The sequence below is a fragment of the Garra rufa genome, chromosome 1 (assembly GCF_049309525.1).
Source record: "Garra rufa chromosome 1, GarRuf1.0, whole genome shotgun sequence".
In the NCBI taxonomy this organism is placed as follows: Eukaryota; Metazoa; Chordata; class Actinopteri; order Cypriniformes; family Cyprinidae; genus Garra; species Garra rufa.
Genome location: NC_133361.1, coordinates 32232028 through 32255041, shown reverse-complemented (window position 1 = coordinate 32255041; position 23014 = coordinate 32232028). Strand labels below are relative to the sequence as shown.

Genomic DNA, 23014 nt, shown 5'->3' with positions numbered 1-23014 from the left:
GATCGAAAGTCCACAACACCAAACCCCTGACGCTGATTGGTTGGAACACTGTTTGTTTTTGTGTGGAAAGGTTGGTAGTGCCGATTGTTTTTTTGGCATATCTCGGACCCTAGGCTGACCAGAGAGACGCGGTTTTTTCACAGACAATTTATGGGGCAGGCAGCGAGCGGATCGTGAAGAAAGGTAAGCTGAAATTGACACTTTATGTTTTAGGCTAGAAATCGCTGATACAACCTTTAAATAAATAGCCTTGATGAGCATAAGAGACTCCATTAAAAAAACACTGCAAATCTTACTGATCCCAAACTTTTGACCAGCAGTGAACATTTCATTCGATAGAAACTGATTTTAACAATTCTCATAAAATTCACTCACAGTATCCAGACGAGGCTCTTGTGCAGCTCTGGGTCCACAGTCTCAAGGTCACAAAGCTGGATGGGCTTCCCTAGGAGTTGCTTGTAGAAGGGCAAGGTGAAGCCTCCATTGATGTAGTGCCCGTGGAAAACAGCCAGACCCATAATCCGCCCAACAAAGTGGAAGTAAGACAAGTGGTCCTGAGAAAACAGCAGAGGGCGTGAGAGGAAATTTAATGAGACCCTGCAGCAGCAGAGTAACGCTTGGTGAACCTTTTAAAGCACACATGACGACCATATGTAGTGAGGTCCAAGAAACACAGCCTACGCTAGATGTCTTCATAACATACTGATTTACAGGGTCTTGTATAAGAGAGGAATCCCAAGTATAGGTCGCTGCATGACTTACAGGGTTGATGGATGAGTCTGGGTTGATCTGTAGTGTGTAGATGTTATCAGTCGAGTACTGAAACAGGCCGTAGTATGGATTCAGCATCTCATGGCAGAGGAGATATAACCATTCCCTAGAACAGGACAGGAATTTGATAGAAGTCAGATTTTTTTTTAAGACGCCCATATCTGAGTCTTGCTGTGCTCAACAGGGGAACACCTGCAATATCATGAACATGATACCCCCTGCATGCTGATAAGCCTGGCTGAGATTCAGCTAAACTGTTGAAATTATAAAGCCAAGTCTGGCGTATGAAAAGAGATGGGGGAATAATGAGGCACAGGGGAAATTAATTAATGAGAACCTTTCGCATGGAACAGATTCATATGCTACCTAGCAACTCCACCGTAGTCCAGCCCCTCCTCTCCTCTGAACTTCACCATTAGCCGCTTCTTCAGGTCTTTGGGTCTCATCTTCATGATCTGTCTGTAAGACTCCTGTTGTACACAGAGAGAGCAGACATGTGATATATTTCTGAATAAAACACTCATTTACATAAATGAAACAAATTTTTAACTAGTTAAAAAAATATGTACATTTTGAATATTATGGCTATTTTTACTCAAGAAAAGAGTTTCAAAAGTTTGGGATCAATATGATATTATTAAAGACATTAATACTTTTATTCAGCAAGGGTACATTAAAATTGATCAAGTGACAGTAAAAAAAAAAAAGTGTATACACTGTTCAAAATTTTGAGATCAGTAAGATTTGTAATGTTTTGTTTGATGTAGTCTAATGCTTATCAAGAAAAAAAAACAGCAAAATTGTGAAATATTATTGCAATTTCTAATATTGGTTTCCTAGTTTAATATACTTTAAAATGTAATTTATTTTTGTGACGCAACACTGAATTTTCATCAGCCATTACTCCAGTCTTCAGTGTCACATGATATTCAGAAATCATTCTACTATGCTGATTTATTATCGGCGTTGAAACTGTTGTGCTGCAAAATATTTATTTTGAACCTGTAATAATTTTTTTCTTTAATTCTTTTTACCCATTTAACACATCCTTGCTGAATAAAAGTATTAATTTCTTCAAAAAAAGAAAAGAAAAAACATTTACTGAGCCCAAACTTTAGAATAGTAGTGTATATTAACACCAAACTTCTATTTTGAATAAACACTTGTCTTTTTAACTTTTTTTATTTAATCAAAGAATCCTAAAAAAGTATCACAGGTCCCAAAACAAATTAAGAAGCACACCTGTTTCCAAAATTGATTATAAATCAGCATATTAGAATGATTTTTAAGGATCATGTGACACTGAAGGACTTGCGTAATGATGCTGAAAATTCAGCTTTGATCAAAGGAATAAATTAAATTTCAAGTTTTTGATCAAGTAGATACAGCCTTAAAGGCTTCTTTAAAAGACTAATCCCAAGTTTTTGAATAGCAGTGTACATTTCAAATGAATGTTGTTCTATATCTTTCTATTCATTAAAGAATGCCAAAAATGTACCACAGTTTCCACAAAAAACATCAGGAAGCACAATTGTTTTCAACATAATAAAAAATTGCATTAATAAATCAGCATATCAGAATAATATCAATAAGAATCGTGCCATTGAAGACAGAAAATTCAGCTTTGCCATCAGAAAAATAAACAGCATTTTAAAATAAACTCAAATAGAAAACAGCTATTTTTTGAGCCTTTAATATGTAAATATATTTTGGATTATACTCTGATTATACTTTTTTACTGTATCAAATATATGTAGTCTTGGTGAACATAAGAGACTTAAATTTTACTGACCCCAAACAGACGAACTCTACACTGAGATAAAAGATAAAAAAAAATGTTTTCTTTGGAATAATGTGCACTGGTGAGTCATGCACAGGAATACAAGTGATATGTGTAAGAGTAAATAAAATAGAAAAAAAAAATAAACAATAAAAAATAAGACATGCTCTCCTAAAACAAATCTGTCTCATATTGTTGTGTTGTATTTTTGTTTTCTTTGTGCATAAACATATTCTCGTAGCTTTATAACTTTAAGGTTGAAGCCCTAATGTCACATTGACTATTTTAACGATATCCATTCTACCTTTCTGGGTCTTGGACGCGTCAGTTGTGTTGCTTCTCAGATTTCATCAAAAATATCTTAATTTGTGTTCTGAAGATGAACAAAGGTCTTATGGGTTTGGAATGACATGAGGGTGAGTAATTAATGACAGAATTTTAATTTTTGAGTGAACTATCACTTTACGATACTGATAATGGTAAGCATCAGCATGCAGACCTAATCGTGATACATCCCTAGTCACTTCCAATGACAAAAAGAGTTCCACAGTGCTATTAGAACTAAATTATGCATGCACTACATGACTGGCATTATTCAGCTGTGTGGTTGCAAGTACCTCAAAGATCTCCTCACGGGACACTTCTATGCGGCAGTGGCCGGCTTGAGGCTGCTGCAGGGAGAGCTCATGGCGGAGAACTTTAAGTTTCTGGACCAGATCTCTCTCGTAGCGCACCGGTAGCTCCCCGTCACCCTCCTCCATACCGACCTCCATCTGTACGGGCAGAGCCTGGCTCGACTCCTTCACCTGAGAGTGCTGGCTGCTCATCACATGCAAAACATACACGAATGTCACACGTGTACCAATACATCCACACACTGATAGCAGTTTATCAAACCGGTGGACCATGAAATTTTCATGCATCATTTGGGTTACACTCCCACTAGGGACGATTAGGAATTAAATAAAAGTTGAGAATTAATTTAATAAACCCTTATACGAGCAAGCAATTATCATTACTAGCAACTTTAATTACACAAAGATGATTTATTCATTGTGGGGAATAATTAACAGGATAATTTAAGAGCTGGGATGAGTAATCAGATGTTATGAGCAGAGCCGATGTGGAAAGATGTTTTACCTCATGATGTGGTGTAACCTGGGGTCGGTGAATTGCGTGGTTCTATTATTATGGTCGACAAAATAAATTCTTCCTGACACAGTGCTCCTGATCTCCCAGCCGGGCGGCAGAGGGCCCAGCTCCTCACAACTCACGCTGTTCAAATCCCTGAAGGAGCAAGCGCACCCATCACACCCGGTGCTCAACACATAGAAAGGTGCCCCAAATCTCTCTTTACCCTCTTGCAGGGTGGGAAATTAACTTTTTTCGTCCACCAGCCACTATGACAGGTGAAAGTCCTATTTTACTAGACACTTATATTTGAATTCAAAAGTGTGATGTAAGATTTTTTTCTAATGTTTGAAAAAAAAAACCTTGTACACTGAGTATTAAATGAAATACTGAAGTTTACCAAAAAATGAAAATTACCCCATGATTTACTCTCCCTCAAGTCATCCTAGGTGTATATGCCTTTCTTCTTTCAGATGAATACAACTGGAGTTATATTAAAAATGTCCTTGTTCTTTATAAAGCTTTATAATGACAGTGAAAGGATGTTGAGATTTTATCTGTTGAGATAAATTTAACTTACTTTGTCATCTGGGAAACATCTATCTTCTGTAGTCTCTGAAGAGCAGTACTAAATTAAATTTACACAATATTTAAGAAAATATTTAGGCAAAATAAGAAAAATGTACACATCTCCATTCTGTTCAAAAGTTTTCACCCCCGGATCTTAATGCATGTTTTTTTTTTTTCCTACTTCAGTGAGGGATCAGTGAGCGTTTGGACCTTCTGTAATAGTTGCATATTAGTCCCTCAGTTGTCCTCAGTGTGAAAAGGATTTTAAAATCATACAGTCATTGTTGGAAAGGAAATAAACAATAACATGCATTTTGTATGATCCTCTTATTTTGAAAAAATAATTAACATTTTGCAGATTCTGAAATTTTGACCTCAACTGTATGATATTTAGCTGAAATTAGAGATTAGTTTATAAAGTTTTAAATAAGGATATTTTTCTTACAAAAACGCACTGATTAACTTCAGTAGGCCTTTATTAACCCACTGGAGCTGTTTGGAGCACTTTTTATGATGGGTGGATGCACTTTATTTTGCTTCAAAAACACTTTTTAATATAATTCTGATTGTATTCATCTGAAAGAAGAAAGTCATATACACCTAGGATGGTATGATAGAAAGTAAATCATGGGGTCATTTTCATTTTTGGATGAACTATCTCTTTAATGCATCCTTGCTAATAAAAAGTCAGCTTTCTCCATGCAAGTAGATCTAGTATGTGTTACCCAAATACAAAAAAAGCTGCTCAGGGGCATTTAGTCTCGCCTTTAAGAGATGTTGGCTAAACTGAAGATCAAAATAAACAATCAACAGTATATAAGAACTTTTTCAAAATAAACTCACATGTGTGTGTTATACAAGCATGTTATTTGCCCAATGTAAGAGGTCACAAGCAACAGTGACTGTTAAAGCTGTTACAAAAAGCATCTACATTTAGCTGGTGGCTTGTGTTGATTTCCCACCCTGCTCTCCTCACTAACAGGCTTCTTCACAAGTCCCTTTCCTCATGCTTCTGAGGTCATTACTATGATGATTAGCAAATTATTAAGCTTCACAATGTCAACAGTAGCAGCTATTAAGTGAGATTGCTGATTATCAAGTTAGCTGATTGTGGACATTAAAGAGATGCGATTAGAACGATATCACAATAGCAGCGACGAGCAATCAAACAGGGCCAATCGTTATTTCAGCAAAAGCGGGTGGTGATTAAACCTACCGGGGTATTCTGGGATCGTGCCAGGTGCTCACGCCAGTCTGTGTGTGCAGAAAATAGACTTGGCCCTGCACGGTGGTCCTTTGCTCTGCATCAGAAAAGAGAAAAGACACGTCAAGAGCGAATGAGCCACTGCTAACTCAGCTGACACCTGAACGAGCGCCAGGGCTATTGCAACAGGACGCTGAGCTTCCAGTTCTCAAGACGGCACACAGCTAGTGTGGCATGTCTAGTCTGAGATTTAATTACACTGGCACCGTCCACTGGTCACGGCAAAGGCCTCGACCACAACACCAACAGGGTCAGGCACGGTTACACTCCAATGAGGGGCTTTACCACAGCCAATCCACCTGTGTAATGTGGGCCGCAGTGGCCGCACGGCTCAGCTGAAGCAGAGTGAATAGACTCCTTTCAGAGCTCAGTCTCTCTAGTTCAATGCACTTCAGTAGCCTCTACTCTGAGCTCTAAGCTGTATTAGTCTCAGTGGACTCCATCAGTACTGTGGGTAAGAGATCAGGTATACGCACTCTAGGGCATGTGCAAAACTACATATTTTTATAGTTAAATATTTATATAAACCTCTTGCACAAAACTGACAGCCCTCAAAAAAGAACAGTGACCTGCAGATTATACATAATGACAGGAAAATTGCTCACACCAGGCAATTTAAAGTATATTCTAGAAAGTGAGTTTATTATAAAGCAGTGCTCTGATGGCAGCACCAGTGGTGTTTTAAAGCACTAACAATAAATTATAAGCTAAAACTATCAGGCCGGGAAAATACAATAACAAATAAGTAAATTTAACTAATCGATCATCCTGACTTACCGTAGCCCTCAGGGAGGTCAGGGGATTGGTGACCGTGTGGTCTATTTTGTGGGGTGTGCGCGTGCCCTCGGGAATCTTGGTTTCTGATGCGTTGTGCTTGGAGCCGTTGCTCCTGATTGGGTGACTCAAGTGCACGGCAGTTGCCTCCGCCAGCGGCTCCGGTAGGATCTGTGTATGGCATGGGCTCCTCCATGAAGCAGCTGAGAGGCCGCCCAGGCCCCGAGTCTTCAAAGACTGGCCTGAAACACACACATATACAGGAGCAGGTGTTAAAACACATAGCCACACAAACACTTAACTGGGTCTTGGTATTGATGATCAAAACAGTGATGAACTGTGAAACTAACAGGTCTTTAGGGAGGTCAAATAAAGTGCTGTATCTGGGCAGGTAGCCAGTCAGTGCTTTAAGCAAAAAAAAAAAAAAAAAAGGAAAGTGCATCCTTAAGACAAAAGTTGACTCACCCTTCATTCTCTACTAGTCCTCTACAGTCGACCACAGGTCCTCCACTGCCAATTCTGTCTCTGGTCTGCAGACTCACTACAAAAATAAAGAAAATGGTTAAAGGAAAGTCTTCACCTAGAAGTGGTTAGTTCAAAAAAGGGTTAGACCCTTCGTTTAGTCAAATACTGACTTGGCAATGTTAAAGTGACCGTTCACTCAAAAATGAAAATTCTTTCATTAATTACTCACCTTCATGTTTTTCCAAAACTGTAAGACCTTTGTTTATCTTTAGAACATAAATTAAGATATGTTTCATGAAATCTGAGAGTTTTTTGACCCTGCATAGACAGCAACGCAACTGACATGTCCCAGAAAGGCAGTAAAAACAAAGTTAAAATAGTCCATGTGACATCAGTGGTTTAACTGTAATGTTATGAAGCTACGAAAATACTCTTTTTGTTGTGGTACTCTTGTGAATGCACGTCGAAGACTGACACAAGAGAAGAAATTGGTAAATAAAGTCATTATGTTTTGTTTTCTTCGCACCCAAAAAGTATTCTTATACCTCTCAAATTATGGTTAAACCACTGATGTCACGTGGACTATTTAATAATGTCCTTAGTACCTTTCTGGGCCTTAAACATGGTAGTTGCATTGCTGTCTATGCAGAGTCAGAAAGCTCTCGGATTTCATCAAAAATATCTTAATTTGTGTTCTAAAGATAACAAAGGTCTTATGGGTTTGGGGCGACATGAGAGTGAGCAAATAATGACAGAATTTTCATTTTTGTGTGAACTATCCACACTATCTGAAAAACTCTGTCCAAGTTTAATACGTACCAACAATCTGTCCACGGACAGCATCACTGTCAGATGGGTTCAACTTGCATAAGTCTAAACGCTGGTCTGATGGTGAGACAGATAATGACAAGTAAACAAACTAGATTATCAAAGTAGGTCAAACTTTTATAGACTACAGAAACACAGTTCAAAAGAAATTTAATGAAGACATTTAACAATTGGGATATGGCACAATGAAAACGTTTCGGCATGCTATAAAAGTATCACACTCACAGCCTGTGTCTTTTAGTCTGCTGATGGCGTTGGACAGGAGCCGCACACAGCCTAAAAAACCCGCACCTTGCTTCTTATGGATCTTCTTATGGTTCCATACGCTAATGGTGATGGAATCTGTCTTCCCAATATACCTGGGGAAAAACGCTCTCTGGTTAAATACCTTTTAAAATCACTAGCTATTATGTGACCCTGGACCACAAAACCAAACATAATTTTTCAAAATTGAGATTTATACATCTGAAAGATAAGCTTTCCATTGATGGTGATATGGATATGGTTTGTTAGGATAGTACAATATTTGGGTGATATACAACTATTTAGAAAATCTTAAAATCTCAAAATATTGAAAAAAAAATCAGCAAAGAAGAGAAGTTATCCAAAAGAAGTTATTAGCAATAGTTACAGTAGGAAATTTACAAAATATCTTCATGGAACATGAAAACTTGATATCCTAATGATTTTTGGTAACAAATTTGACCCATACAATGTATTTTTGGCTATTGCTACAAATATACCCATGCTACTTATGACTAGTTTTGTGGTCCAGGGTCACATATTGTTTCTGTTAATTTAAAGATTAACTAAATCACTGAAACTGCACAACATCATGATTACAACTGAGAACATTGAACTTAGGAATTTATAGAGGAATTTGCTCACAGGTCGTAATGCTGATTCCACTTCGGGTCCAATGTGCTTTTGACCGTGTCTGTAGAGTGGCATTGACCCGAGCCATCCACCACCACTTTGGCGAAAGGATCAGGCAACCCTGCAGTAGAACGACAGTGTGGCAGGAAGACAAATAAACAACAGAGGACAAACTCGGCCATCACACACCGTCCTCAAGCTGCCCTCTGAAAGAACGGGTACAATCTGGACAGCTAAGCAGCTTCCACAATGACAGCTCCAAAAATTTAGATAGACTGCAAATATTTGGATGGCTTTACAGATCCCCAGACCAAAAATAACAACCATTAGAGAATGCCAAATTAGAGAATTGCTTACACAAAGTCTCTAAAAGTCATTTTACATGCCATTAAATTTGAAAAGTGATATGAAAAAAATTCAGTCAAAGGATTAGCTCATTTCTAGAATAAAAATTGATAATTTATTCACCCCCATGTCATCCAAAATGTTCTTTCTTTCTTCAGTCGAAAAGAAAAGGTTTTTGAAAAACATTCCAGGATTTTTCTCCATATAGTGGACTTCAGTGGGGAGGGTTGAAGGTCTGAATTGCAGTTTCAAAGGATCTACACGATCCCAGCCGAGAAACAATGGTTGTATCTAGTGAAACGATCTGTCATTTTCTTTAAAAAAAAAATAAAAAATCCACAAATGCTCATCTTGCAACTCATCCTCACATATTACGTTATCATGCGTGAAGACACTTACAGTAGAGCTAGATGAGCATTTTTTTTTAACCAATTGTTTCCCTAGATAAGACACTTATTTCCCGGCTGGGATCATGTAGAGCCCTTTGAAGTTGCATTAAAACTGCAGTTTGGACCTTCAACCCATTGATCCCCACTGAAGTCCACTATATGGAGAAAAATATCAATTTGAATATCTTCTCAACTGCAAAAAAGAAAGACATGAACATCTTGGATGACATGGGGGTGAGTAAATTATTAGGAATTTTTTCTTCTTAAATTGAACTAATCCTTCATGTTATTTGAATTTGTGTTTCTAGTGCTTAGTATAAATTTGTTTCACCTTGATCCTGTCAATCTAGTGATACTGACTGTATTTGCATAAATATGTACAGTGTACATATGTAACACAAATACAGATCTGTAAAGGCTGGAATGCATAATTAAAATCTGAACAGATCTTAAAACAGTAGATGATCTTGTTGACTTCTGTAAATGGATACAGAGAAAACTGGCCATCATACACTAAACGAATGAGCTTCTCACCCACTACATACTTGCATATAAAACATACTTGCATAGAAAAGTGCCTCATGACCAAAAAAAAAAAAAAAAGTGTTTTAAAACTAGTTCAAAATATTAAAAAGTTTAATATCATCTGACTAGATGAAAGAACAGCCTGGATTTTTATCTATAAAATCAACATCTGTAGACTGGCTGACTTTTAGCAACTAGTATCGAATCCACTAGACTGCAAATGAGGGCATAAATCTGGGCAAAAGGTGTATAGTATATTCCAATTTTACAGTCAAATTTTGTTTTATTGGTTTCAACTTAATGTCACTGACCTTAAACATTCACACCCAAGCAAAGTTCACTCTTAAAAACAATTCCACCATGTGATTGATTGGCATAATGTACAGAAAAATAACCAGCTGTATTTTTTAAACATATTTGAATGTTTCTTAGTCAGCTGTTAGATTATTCAAACTGATAACTCAAACCAGATTTGTTGAGTCATGAAAAGAACTAATAAAAAGTAACACACTTGAGAATCAGACATTATGGGTTAAACGACATCTGATAAAAGCGCATATCAAAGTTTTGCGGTCTGTCACCAACAGCAATCGGATTTTAAATTACTGTCATAAATGTTTATTTTCGTGATCATTTTGGGTGCAGTCTTAAGTCTTGTATTGTGTTGTTTACTTATAGACTTGGCAAGGCTTTTTGCTCAATGTTATTGAAATGTCAGTCTCATGCTCTGTGGACCGTTCATTCGGTGGCATAAAGCTATGAAGAGCATTTCAGGAAGTGGGAAAAAAGAACTACTGAAAGATGCATGCTGCATCTGTTGTGGAACATTAATACTAATAATTTATTGTATAATTATCAGAGACAACCGGTCTTGTTTTGGCTATCTTCGTCATACATTCTCATGTGGCCTTTTGTTATACGAGAAGCATAATGGACTTGGCAGAGAAACCGGATCTATGAATGACGCACACCAGGCATTTGAATAATATGTGGGACACACACTGATGGGGCCAGTGGGGCAAACACGCCTGTCAGTCAGAACAGCTGGGATGGAGAGCTCACAACAGTAAAGTGTGCTCACGCTGTAGTGGGTGGAATCTGATGAGGAGCCACTGAATGAGGATGTGAATTCCCCCAGTGATAAAAGCAGCCAGTGGGCGGCTCTGAACAACTCAGAGAGAGGCACTAACGTTCCAGAATCACAAACGCTTCATATACAGACATTTCTGAGGGGGATTTAAAGTTGAGTAATAGTTCACCCAAGTGATATTTAGTCACACACATGAAATTCCAAATTCTTTTAACCTAATGTGAAGCAAAGAAGAAAATCTTTGCTACTCTCTTTTACATAAATGTGCATTTGCATTGAAATTGAAAGTGAATGAGGGCTGTCCCTGTCAAACTTAGGGCCCTATGATCTCCGTAATGCAGAAAAAGCGAATGGAATCGCAGAATCCAGTCATAAAAATTTAGATGCTGTATAACGCAGAATGTCACGGAACTTGCAAAAGCAAAAGTACACATCAAAACGCAAAATGGAATAGTGTCCATGAATATTAAGCTGCAAAAAAGTGTAAATCATGCATGTTCTGCATATCTCTATGTGAATGAATGATTTCAATGAATTAGACATGCTTTTAGATTAATAATATGTATTTTAATTAAAAGACTAGAAAAATTAAAAAAGGATAAAAACAGAATTGAGGGGGGGGGGGAAACTTAATTTGAGAAAAAAAAACAGGGCCTAAAAAATGTTGCTGTTAAATTGTGAAAGTTTCATGATTTCAATTAATTAGACATGCTTTTTGATTAATAAAATCTAATTTAAACATTAAAAGTCTAGAAAAAGTCAAATGGAAAAACAAAATCCAGAAAAATTAAAAATGGGAAAAAAATTAATTTGAGAAAAAGGGCCTTAAAAATTCATTTTATGTTAAACTTTTAAACAGAATTTAAGAAAAATACGGTCTTAATGTAATTTTTGTTAAACTTTTAATAAATAGCTGTTAAATTGTGTAAGTTTCATGATTTTTATTATTTAATTAATTTAGCCATGCTTTTTAATTAATAAACTAATTAAAAGTCTAATTTAAACATTAAAAGTCTAGAAAAGCAAAAATGGAAAAACTAAATCCAGAATAATGAAAAAGTGGAAAAAATTATTTGGTAAAAAAACAAAAAAAAAACAACAACTGACTTTAGAAGACTTTGAAAGTAGTGCACAATTATCTCTGACTGCTGCGATAAGTTAACAGCGCTTTTTGTTCATTTTTGAAGCTTGAATGCCAATTTCATTGAAATTAAATGGAAAAGGGCAACCAGCACATTATTTAAAATTTTTCCTGTTTTGTTCCACACAAAGCCCTGATTTGGAGTAACATGAAGGCCAGCAAATAGCAACTTTTTATTATAAAACTGTAAATGAGATATACTTACGGAAGAAGTCTTTCTTTGCCAGATTCTTGGCACATAATACTGAAAGAAAAAGAAAAAAAAATGATTATCATCTCAAATCATTCAATATATCAACAGATGCGCCACTTACTCTGGAATTTATGAACAATATTTATGGAAAAGAAATAATTGAAGTCTGATGCATTTAAAAGATTTCCTGCTGATGTGAGCATGACTGAAAACAGCATTTATCTGCATAGACGGCCGTAAAGAGAAAGCTGGGCCACATTCCACTAACTAACTGACATGATCAGGATCTCTTTCCTCTTGTCCCCCAAGAGGGGCCGCTGGGGCCGTCCAAGCACAGCCTGGACAGAATAAATCAGACAGACTTCCTCTCAACGCTGTTAGTCAGCACCCCAAATCCATAGCTTTTCCCTGGATATGTAAAGCTTAAGCCATCTGCCTGAAAGGTTTTTTTTTCCTTGGCTAGCCTTCACCTAATGTGAAAATATCAAAGGTCATTCTGTGTTAGGCTGCAATGTGATTTCATGCTTTTCAATGGGATTTGGCGCACTTAAGAGAAGCAGCATTTGTGAATAAGGTTGGTGTCAGCTCATGTTTGACACGCTCTGCTGTGAGACGGAGCAGGTGTGGACAGCAATATTCTTCTTATCAAAAATGCACTGTGTACACGGAGGACAAGGTAATAGCAACCCAATGATCTGCATCGAAAAATGTACGTAACAGTGCAAAAGTGCCATTAGTGAAGTGCAAAAGCCTATACTGCAGTCGCAGCACAACAGGAAACAGTGGGGCATCATATGCAGTGCAGCTTGACAATGGTTGAATCTGAATTGTGTGGTTTGAGTGTGTTTTGCTGGACAAACCGAAGAAGGCGGTGTTCTACCCTCTAAAGAGTTTTTAATTTCTTCCCATGAGGTCACAGGACTTATTCATGCATGCTGTCAGAACAACACATGACATGGTAAACACAGCCTTGTCTGGCAACCATCCAATTTATGAACATACTAATGTAACTACTAGTGGTTGCACTTTGTCTGTCACTTTCACCACTTTGCATGGTTGCCAAAAAACATTTATCTGATAGCTGTGTAATGGTGTGGAAAAATCTTATGTTCAATTACTTATATGGCCTTGTTCAATAGGGTTGTGGTAATTATTACACTGGAGAACCGTTAAAGGGTCAGTTTGGCCAAAAATGAGAACTTTATTGTTTCATGATTTCAAATATGCAGAACATTTTTATGTGGAATGCCAAAAACATATTTAGAAAAATTCCCATTGCAACATTATGACTTATTATATGGATGAAGCAGCTGAAATACTCTTAAAGGGATAGTTCACCCAAAAATGAAAATTACCCCATGATTTACTCAGCCTCAAGCCATCCTAGGTGTATATGACTTTCTTCTTTCAAACATATACAATCGGAGTTATATTAAAAAAAATGTTCAGGTCTCTTTCAAGCTTTATAATGGCAGTGAATAGCTGTTGAGATTTTGAAGTCCAATAAAGTGCATACATTGATCATAAAAAGTAACCCACATGGCTCTGGGGATTAAAGGGTTAGCTAACCCAAAAAAGAAAATTAGCCTATAATTTACTCACCCTTACAGCATCCTAGGCGTAAAGTGCTGTGTTACTTTGCAAATTGTTTTAGTCATGTTTAGTCATGTTTTCCCAGCAAAACAAATTTTACTTGTTTAATTTTTCTTGTTTACCGCAAGTATATTTTGGTCATCCCATTAAAAATAACATCCAAATTGGATCATTTAGAGCTTTAAAGTGCTGGAAATAGTTATGTTAAATGCTGAAAAGTCATTAAAAAGGTGCTTGAATTTCTCTCTCAAAGGTTGTATAAACCCTGAAATGAATAATTTATTATTATTTCTACCACAACACCATGGTTATAGTTAGCATTAATACTACTGGTTTTCTGACGCAAGTCAGCGCTGTTTATAACAGATATCTGGGCAAAATTTGAATGATTCTCACTAGATCTTGCAGCAACCGTTTTCATTGTGCGGCGAATTTGAACACTTCTTACTAGTTTTCTCAGAACTGTGCAGTAACAGTGTCGCAAAATCAACTTGGCCTCCGAGTAAAGCTGTTTTGAGCTTGGACAAGTTTGTTTGCTTTGCGGTCCGAGCTGATAAACGGTCTGTGCTGTGCAGCTAAAACGTAACGCGGTTTAGGTTCACTTTCGTTTCGTTTGTTGTTAGATGTTTCTCATATTCAACAGAAAGGGCAGCGCTTATGAGTTGAACAATGCAGTGGCCGCGCCAGTGCAACCGCTCACAAAAATTAGTCCCACCGAAGATGGCTCTGCATTCTTAAAAAAAACAAAACACTCTGAGTACTTTGATTTCATACGCTGATCATCTGCGCAGTGCTGCTTAAAGTGCAACACATTTATACATTTCGCCCTATGTTGGAATAAAAGCGGTAACTTCTCCCCACCACCTCTTAGGAAAAGTTAAATTATTAAATATCATTCGATTCTGAGGTAAACCAATTGTTTTTTATAACTATTTCAAAAAGAATCCTAATAGGTGAATACATTTTTTTTTCCTCCCACCCCAAATTTTTATGATGGATGGATGCACTTATTGGACTTCCAAATCTTAAATCCCATTCTCTGCCATTATAAAGCTTGGAAGAGCCAGGACATTTTAATAACTCCGATTAGATTTGTCTGAAAGAAGAAAGTCATACACACCTTAGGGCTGGGCGGTATGACCAAAAATTTTATTTCACGGTAACGATATCTTTCACAATATAGTTTTTTATATAGGTAGTTATTCCAGAAAATGTACAAAAGGGCTTTATATAATAAATAAGCTTGAATATTTAAGAAAAGAAAAGGACTTGATCTTATTTGATTATTTTGTATTTTATTTTTAACCTTATAAATACAGTAAACAAAATATGACTTTATATGAACAACAATTCCACTGTACGTCACATTTCACAGCTTGATGTGGACAGAACTTATTATTGTAAACTTTTCTCAAGTAACATCTTACAGATATAAAATATATCTCAAGTAAATAACAGGAAAAGAAAACTTAAATATGAAAATATAAATATGTAAACACTAAGGTTTCTCCTTTTCCATGTTTTTACAACATCCCAGCGTATCCTTCAGTCTTGCATTCAACGGTTTGACCAGTCTCAGCCTCACGCGTGCTGCACGTGAGTTGGCCACACCCACTTATTTACATTTTGCGGTATACACGGAATAAAAAAAATCTTTTACGGTACACATTTCATTCCGCGGTAACGATATATACCGTCATACCTCCCAGCCCTAACACACCTAGAAGAGCTTGAGGATGAGTAAATGAAGGGATAATTTTTATTTCTGGGAAAACTTTCACTTTAAAAATATCTCCTTTTGTGTTTTAAAGACAGAGGTATGCTAGACAGTTTCGAAACGACCTGAGGGTGAGTAAATAATGACAGAAATGTTCAATTTTGTGTGAAGTATTCTTTTAAGTACTACAAAGGGTACATTAAAAGATCTTCTTGACTGGTTCCTGTTGATGACAACCGATGCACCCTCCCTCGATCCCAGTGTGAACATCAAAGAAAAACAAGCTAGTGTTTCTGCTGTAGAAAAAAAAAAGGAGCAAAGACAGCAAAAAGCACTTGTACCCTTTTCTTTTATGTATTCTCGGTGTCCCTGCAGAAGGCTATTTATTTATTGAAATCCACCTGACAATACAGTGAAGAAGCAACTGGCTGAAACTGAGAAAAGGCAGCCAGTTTCTATAGAACAGGAATCACGCAAGCTCAGGCACTAATTGGTCTATGCTGAGGTTTCATGCCGCCCTAATGCATGGTATAGTTTATGCCCTAATAATGAGCCAAGAGGACAAGATCTTCAAAAGGTCAGAGAGCTGGAAATTCATCGCTGTGGACCGAGGAGCCAAACGGCATACCTCTGTTAGCACCCACACACAGCTCCATGACTTGGGGAGGGCACAGCCTCATTAGCTGTGAAACTCATCTCAGCATTCACAGGGAGAGACGAGAGCGGGGGTGGGTGGTTCCGTAGTCCATCATGTCTTTCAGCCTCCAGGCTGTCCATCACCTCCCAATAACTGGTTACTGTGGCAACCACTAACCCAAGTAGAGGTGCCGCCATGCATAAGAGGCTAGGATCAAAGTCCGCAGGTATGACGGAGCCCAGGCAGGTCCCTCAGGAGCGACAGAGGCGTAGCTACAGCAGTCACAGAGTAATCAAATATACATGCGGCAGATATTTCAAAGCTTTACCACCCTAGCTTCCCTTTAGGAGCTTTCCACATCTGTAGTCATGGAAACAAAGGAGGAATGGAGGCAGAAACTTTGCTGTCAGACACAACTTTCATCACAGGCAGTCAGGGCTGTAACATCCACTCCATTTAAACCAATTAGTTCACATGAGAGGGTTTTATTGGCTCAGACCAGCAGACGGATATTTTGTTCTGTTAATTGCTAAGTGCAAAAATGTCAAAAAAAATGCTACCAATAGATTCTTGCCAGCTTTAGCAAAAAATTAGACAAGAAAGTCCAAATCAACTGGTCTCCTATTTACATGACTGTTCAAAATTTGGGTGTGATGAGATTTTTTTAATGTTTTTGAAAAAGGTCTCTTATGCTTATCAAGACTGCATTTATTTGATAAAAACACAGCTGAATTTTCAGCATCATTACTGAATTCATTCATCAGAAATCATTTTAATATGCTGATTTGCTGCTCAAGAAACATTTCTTGTTGTCAATGTTGAAAACAGTTTGTGGAGATCATCATACTTTTTTTTCTTTCAAAAGAACAGCTACATTACAAAAGTCTTTACTGCCACTTTTGAACAATTTAATGCTATTCATCATGATTCATTTTTGTTCACTTTTGAACAAAAGTATTCACTTTTCATATTAAATAAACAAATCTTACAGATCCTAAACTTTTGAATTTCTTCGTGATTCAGGTTCATAGATATTCTACATCCCTATAATTTTTTTTTTCCAAATTCAGTTTTTTTCTGGATTCTGTTTTTATTTTTTGCACTCTGTTTTATTTGTACAATTTAATTTTATTACTCAAAAGCCATGTCTAATTCATGAAACTTTAATTTCATTTATTTCACAATTTTAAAGAAATTTATTAAACTTTAACAAAAATTACATTTCTAAGGCCCTTTGAAATAATTTTTATTTTTTTCTGAATTTTATCTTTACCAAATTCTGCCATTTTCCATTAATTTCCTGGACTGCATTTGAATGGTTTCATTATATTTTCATAATCAAAAGAATCTCAAAATAATTTATTTGACAAAAATGTAATTTATTTATTTTTCCCCACTAAATAAATTCTGGTATTTTTTTCTTGTGACTATTCCTTAAAAATAATGTTTTAATAATTTTATTAGTAGTAGTACGATCATTACATTACATCAGTAATACATTTCAATCACAGTCTCTTCAAGTTAAAGGAACCGTATGTAGGATTGTGGCCAAAACTGGTACTGCAATCACATTCAAAATACTGTAGAATGGTGTTTCCCCTCCCGCTCCCCCCTGACTCGAGGTTGCCAGCTAAGCTGCAGGAGTAGGCTGCAATAAGGAGCTTCCAACAGCAAGTGACACACAGTAATTTGTTTTTCTTCTGTTAATTATGTTTATGCTTCACAAGAGATGTTTTGCGAAGTAATTATGTATCGCAAAAATTTACAGATGGCGATTAGCCAAATATTTCGCAAAGATGTACTGTAATACCACATTTCAGTCGGAACATAGGTTGTTTTCCAACCCTGCTAGTGGTGCGATATAAAGCTTTTTATGAACGCATTTAGCTCGGCCGACCGCGGAAAATCCACTGAGTACTGAAGCAAAGTTAGCCAAACATAGATGAATCTTACCTGTTCAGGAAAAAATTACCAACGAAAGCATCTGTCTTCAAATTCTTCTCCGTTTTCAGCCGTCTCCATCTTTCAAAGGCAAATCCTATACCAATCCTTGTTTTATTTCGGACTTTGTCACGACGTATTTCGGTTTCAAAACGAGGTCTTTTTCGTTTCGTAACGTTATACATGTTTAATCCGACACGTTAGTATAGCCGCAGCTGTAACAGAGCTGGCAACCCGTCTCACGAAACTCTACTGACTTCGTGATTGGTAGATAGCTGGAGGGTGGAGCCTCAGACCAAAACACAAAACGACAACAATAACATCAGTTGTGGGCTGCAACTCTCACTTTTAAATGACAATATCCTGGCCAGACCACTGTTGTCAGTGATATAAGTATTTGAAATGAACATGATTTCTTAATGTCTAGTGACATTTCAGGGCCATTTTATGATTAACTGACATAAATTTCTTACATATGGTTCCTTTAAACCAAACTTTTATTTTGAGATTTCTTTTTGCATATGATGATAGTTTTTCTCAAAAGAAATTGTAAAATGCTCATGAATTGACTCTCAGCGAGCATCAATTGCGACTTAGTATGTGTGTAGTAAACTAAACCGAGCATCTGCGCCATTCATTCACACAGAGATACACAGAACTGGCAGAATTCATTTTTAAAGAGTATTTTTGAAGTTTAATATTCACAGATACTAGTCCACATTGCATTTTGATTTAAGTGTACTGACCTATTTTTGATTTATTCATCAAAAAATGGGCAAATTCTGTGACATTCTGCGTTATACAGTAAATTCTAATTTTATGGCTGGATTTCACGATTCTGTCCTTGTTTTCCACATCACGGAAACGATAGAGCCCTAATATTCCTGTACATGATGGATCTATAAGCTCAGTTAACACAGTAATGATTTTAAAATCCATAATACAGGAAGAAAACCAGACAATACTTCAAGCCAAAAACCTCAAAATGAAGCTGTATGACAGACCACATGACAATTACTAACAGGAAAACACATGAGTGCCATTCTCAAACAGTGGCCGAGCTCTTCTCAATGAAGTTCAAGAGCGGATGCACACTGGTGTAGGGCCTTTAAAGAGGGTTTTTCCTGTTGCTTTAACCGCTGCCTAATCATAGTGGGTGACGGGCAGAACAAACACGCACAACACTTCAGAGTTCCTGCCGCCCAGCTGCACAAACTGACAAACAACCCCGCGTGCACATGTAAAAAAAAAAGCGATGAGTTCGGCGGGTGTTATTTGCCCAGTGCTGTGCACGGAGAACTGCCCGGGGCTGTACAAACAGCATTGCCCATGCACTTTCATTAAGCCCTTTGATAGGAGGCCAAACAGTCTGGTATGGTGTTATCAGACATGGGAGATCATCCATCATCTTAACCATTTCATTACAGAGGATTAGCAGCTCCAAAACATTAACTCCACAAGCTGGGAGTCAGAACAATTTGTGGTGGCGGTAAACTCCTACAGGCCAATACTATATTCATAAGTGCAACAGATTTACCTCTAGTTTACATTTGCATGCTTTTTTCATTTTTCTTTCTTCAGTCGCAAAGAAGTTAAGGTTTTTGAGGAAAACATTGCAATGGGGATCAACAGGTTGAAGGTCCAAATTGCAGTTTCAATGCAGCTTCAAAGGGCTCTACACGATGCCAAACTGAGGAATAACAGTCTTATTTAGTGAAACAATTGGTCATTTTCTAAAGAAATAAAATACAATTTATATACTTTTTACCCACAAATGGTTGTCTGGCACTAGCTTGACTTCACGCATTACGTAATCACGTTGGAAAAGACACACGTAGTGACTTCGACGGAAGTACCAACGCAGTGTTTACATAGCGAGCGCACAAAGAAAGTAAAACAGCCTTTACAAAATAAGGTAAAACAACAATGTCGGACAATTTTGAAGTTTAAGGAGAAAATGAGATGGCGATTTTCACCCTACTCTACCTTTTTAAACTAAAGTACACAGACAAAGATCTATAGGCCAGTTTGATTTTCATAAGTGCAACTGATTTACCACAAGTTTACATCTGCATGCTTTTTCATTTCTTTCGTGTCTTTCTTTCTTCAGTCGCAAAAAAATTAGTTTTTTGAGGAAAACATTCCAGGATTCTTCTCTATATAGTGGATTTCAATGAGGATCAACAGGTTGAAGGTCCAAATTGCAGAACCCACCCATTTGCTACTCAAAACTAGCCCAAAAGTAGCCCAACTGCGTTTCAAGGGGGGTTCCCTGGTAAAAATCAAGTTCCGGGGGATAAATTACACATTTTTTGGTGGGATTTCCCTGGTAAAATTAGCACTCCGGGTAGGGCTGGGCGATTTGGCCTAAAATCAAAATCTCGATTAATTGAACATTTTAACCCGATTACGATTAATGAACGATTATTTTATTCATTAATAAAATTATATTTAATTATATTTAAATAATATTTATTTTTTTGCCCTCATAGTTCACTGTCAAGTTTTGTACAGTAAATATGCGCACATATTACAAGTGAGAGATTTTTGAATGAAGGGTGCACACACTATCTACTATCTATGATTATTTATTGAACATCAGTGTTGAACAACTGAAATTAAAGCACACATTGCTTAAAAATGAAAAGTCACATTTTTCTTAAATTAGTGAAAATAAATAACTTGCACTTTTGGAAACAAAATAAATTATTTATAAAATAATAATAAATATTAAAAGTAGAAAATAAGCAGTATCTTTTCTAAATAAAATTACTCTTGTATATCCTGTAAATACTTTTTACTGTATAAATACTGCTTAAGCTCTCCATCGACACGTCGGCGGAATAACATAGCCTAATGGAGCTGGGTTATGTGACTCCACACGCAGTAGGAAAAGTAATTGAAATAATTGACCTGGAAAAATTTGATCGATTATAGGTTCTGAATGTCGATTTCGATTACTTTTCGATTAATCGTCCAGCCCCAACTCCGGGGGCTAAATATTTCATTATTTGGGTAACTTCAACCCGCAGACATTAAAAACTACCTGCAACAACAGTGTTAAAGTAGCGCAATTCCGCGGGAAAACCTGCTTCATCTGCATGCTTTTTCATTTCTTTCTTTCTTCAGTCGTAAAGAAATTAAAGGTTTTTGAGGAAAAAAATCCAGGATTTTTCTCCATATAGTGGACTTTAATGAGGATCAACGGGTTGAAGGTCCAAATTGCAGTTTCAATGCAGCTTCAAAGGGCTCTACATGATCCCACTTGAGGAATAAGAGTCTTATCTAGTGAAACGATGGGTCATTTTCTGAAACAATTCACATTTTTACATGTTTTAAATCACAAATGCTTGTCTGGCACTAGCTTGACTTCAGGCATTACGTAACCACGTTGGAAAAGTCACACGTGACGTAGACAGAAGTACCAACGCAGTGTTTACCACGTTGGAAAAAAAAAAAAGTAAAACAGCCTTTACAAAATAAAGTAAAACAACGATGTTGGGCAATTTTGAAGTTGGAGGAGAAAATAAGATGGAGATTTTCATCTTACCCTACCTTTTTGAACTGATATTCATAAGTGCAACTGATTTACCTCTAGTTTTATTAGGTTTTACATCTGCAGAAGGGTATTCAAGGGTATATCCAAAGGGCTTACTAACTTATCATTATTAGATAGTGACTGAAACTGTGCCAATACTATGACACATAGCCAGCATGCCTGTGAAAGAGTGAATCAGCAGGTTTTATTTTAGTCTCACTCTTGCATGATTTACTTTTACTTGATTCAAAGCCTAACAGAAGCCAATCTGACTATGCGCTAATTAGACAACCTGCCTCATCAGTTATTTGAAAAATGTATTAAGGATTGTGCATAATAAAATGTGCATAACCTGCAAGTTGTGCGGTTATAATGTGGAAAATTCCTGCAAACGTTTATTCACTATAGCATGTACAGAAGGAGATTCTTTTTTTTTTTTTTTTGCAGAATCAAGATCCAAAAATTTTGTAAGATGAAAGATGGTAGAATTAAACTAGACAGAGGGCAGGCTGTGTGTCATGCATCCTCAAAAACCATAAACTCATAAATAAAAACTCACAAGGTAAAAGAAAATGAGGCAGATTACAATTAAAACTGTTTGCTTGGTTTGAGCTGACCAGCAAGTTTATGAAATGAATTATTGCCTAGCAAGAGCACGAAACCATTGAAATTCAATTGTGCATGATAAACAAATCTGGTACTCAGCTGCCAATTTAAAACGCTGAAGCAAAGCAAGTTGAGAATCACGACTCAAAAGCACCCAGTAGATCATCTCTGCTAGTCAGCGCCGAGTGTCTTCAATACCTTGAATTAGGACAGCTGGTGTAGTGACTGATGAGGGTGGGTGCAAGGGAGACAGAAGAGGCTCTATTCTTAGTTTCCCACCCCCTTATTCCCTGACTTTAATAAAAAAGCACTGCTTTACCTGACGTAACGGCGGAGAGCTGGTTCACAAGCCACAAAACCGTTCACATAGTTAATTAGCAAAAGAACACGTGTGTAACCAAAGGAACATTACTCAGTAGATGGGAATGAGTCTCTGGCGGGTTCTGCAGCTGTTTGCAAGGCAAGTAGTTTGCTGATATATGAGGTTAAAGCTTGGGGGGGGGGGGGGGGGTTAAGCTGACATGCAATGGTGTAACTCACCAGAATATGAGCCAATGGTTATTTATCTCTGCAGTTCTTCAATATGAGCAGAGCATCCAATGAGCAGGGGTGGAGGACGTAAGGCAGGGGCACAGTGAGAAGAGCGGCAACGTTATCTCTGTGTATTTAACGTGGGCTTCTGTGCAAAAGCTCACTCGCTATTGACGCATTCAAGCCTGATGACGAATTTTCAGCATTCTCTGAAAATGGTTTGGATAGGTGAAGGTTCAGCTCAGTCTCTGAACAAAAAAAATATATTTATCTAGACTGTGAATAAAATATTACCAATATACTATTATA

At 37.1% G+C, this 23014-nt stretch overlaps 1 protein-coding gene across 3 annotated transcripts in view; it reads right to left on the bottom strand.

Annotated features, from left to right (window-relative positions):
* The window catches only part of smurf1 (SMAD specific E3 ubiquitin protein ligase 1), a 56153-nt gene that overhangs the window by 10253 nt on the left and 22886 nt on the right, over positions 1 to 23014 (bottom strand). For 2 of the 3 annotated variants that reach the window (XM_073838918.1, XM_073838927.1), the window contains exons 2-13: positions 12155 to 12193; positions 8472 to 8580; positions 7809 to 7942; positions 7575 to 7640; positions 6756 to 6831; positions 6294 to 6532; positions 5469 to 5553; positions 3692 to 3838; positions 3169 to 3370; positions 1138 to 1241; positions 763 to 877; positions 376 to 554 (exon numbers count right to left, since the gene is read on the bottom strand). In XM_073838918.1, the coding sequence (XP_073695019.1) occupies positions 376 to 554; positions 763 to 877; positions 1138 to 1241; positions 3169 to 3370; positions 3692 to 3838; positions 5469 to 5553; positions 6294 to 6532; positions 6756 to 6831; positions 7575 to 7640; positions 7809 to 7942; positions 8472 to 8580; positions 12155 to 12193 (1495 nt within the window). The remainder of the gene's footprint in view (positions 1 to 375; positions 555 to 762; positions 878 to 1137; positions 1242 to 3168; positions 3371 to 3691; positions 3839 to 5468; positions 5554 to 6293; positions 6533 to 6755; positions 6832 to 7574; positions 7641 to 7808; positions 7943 to 8471; positions 8581 to 12154; positions 12194 to 23014) is intronic. The other variant, XM_073838934.1, reaches the window with a different exon arrangement.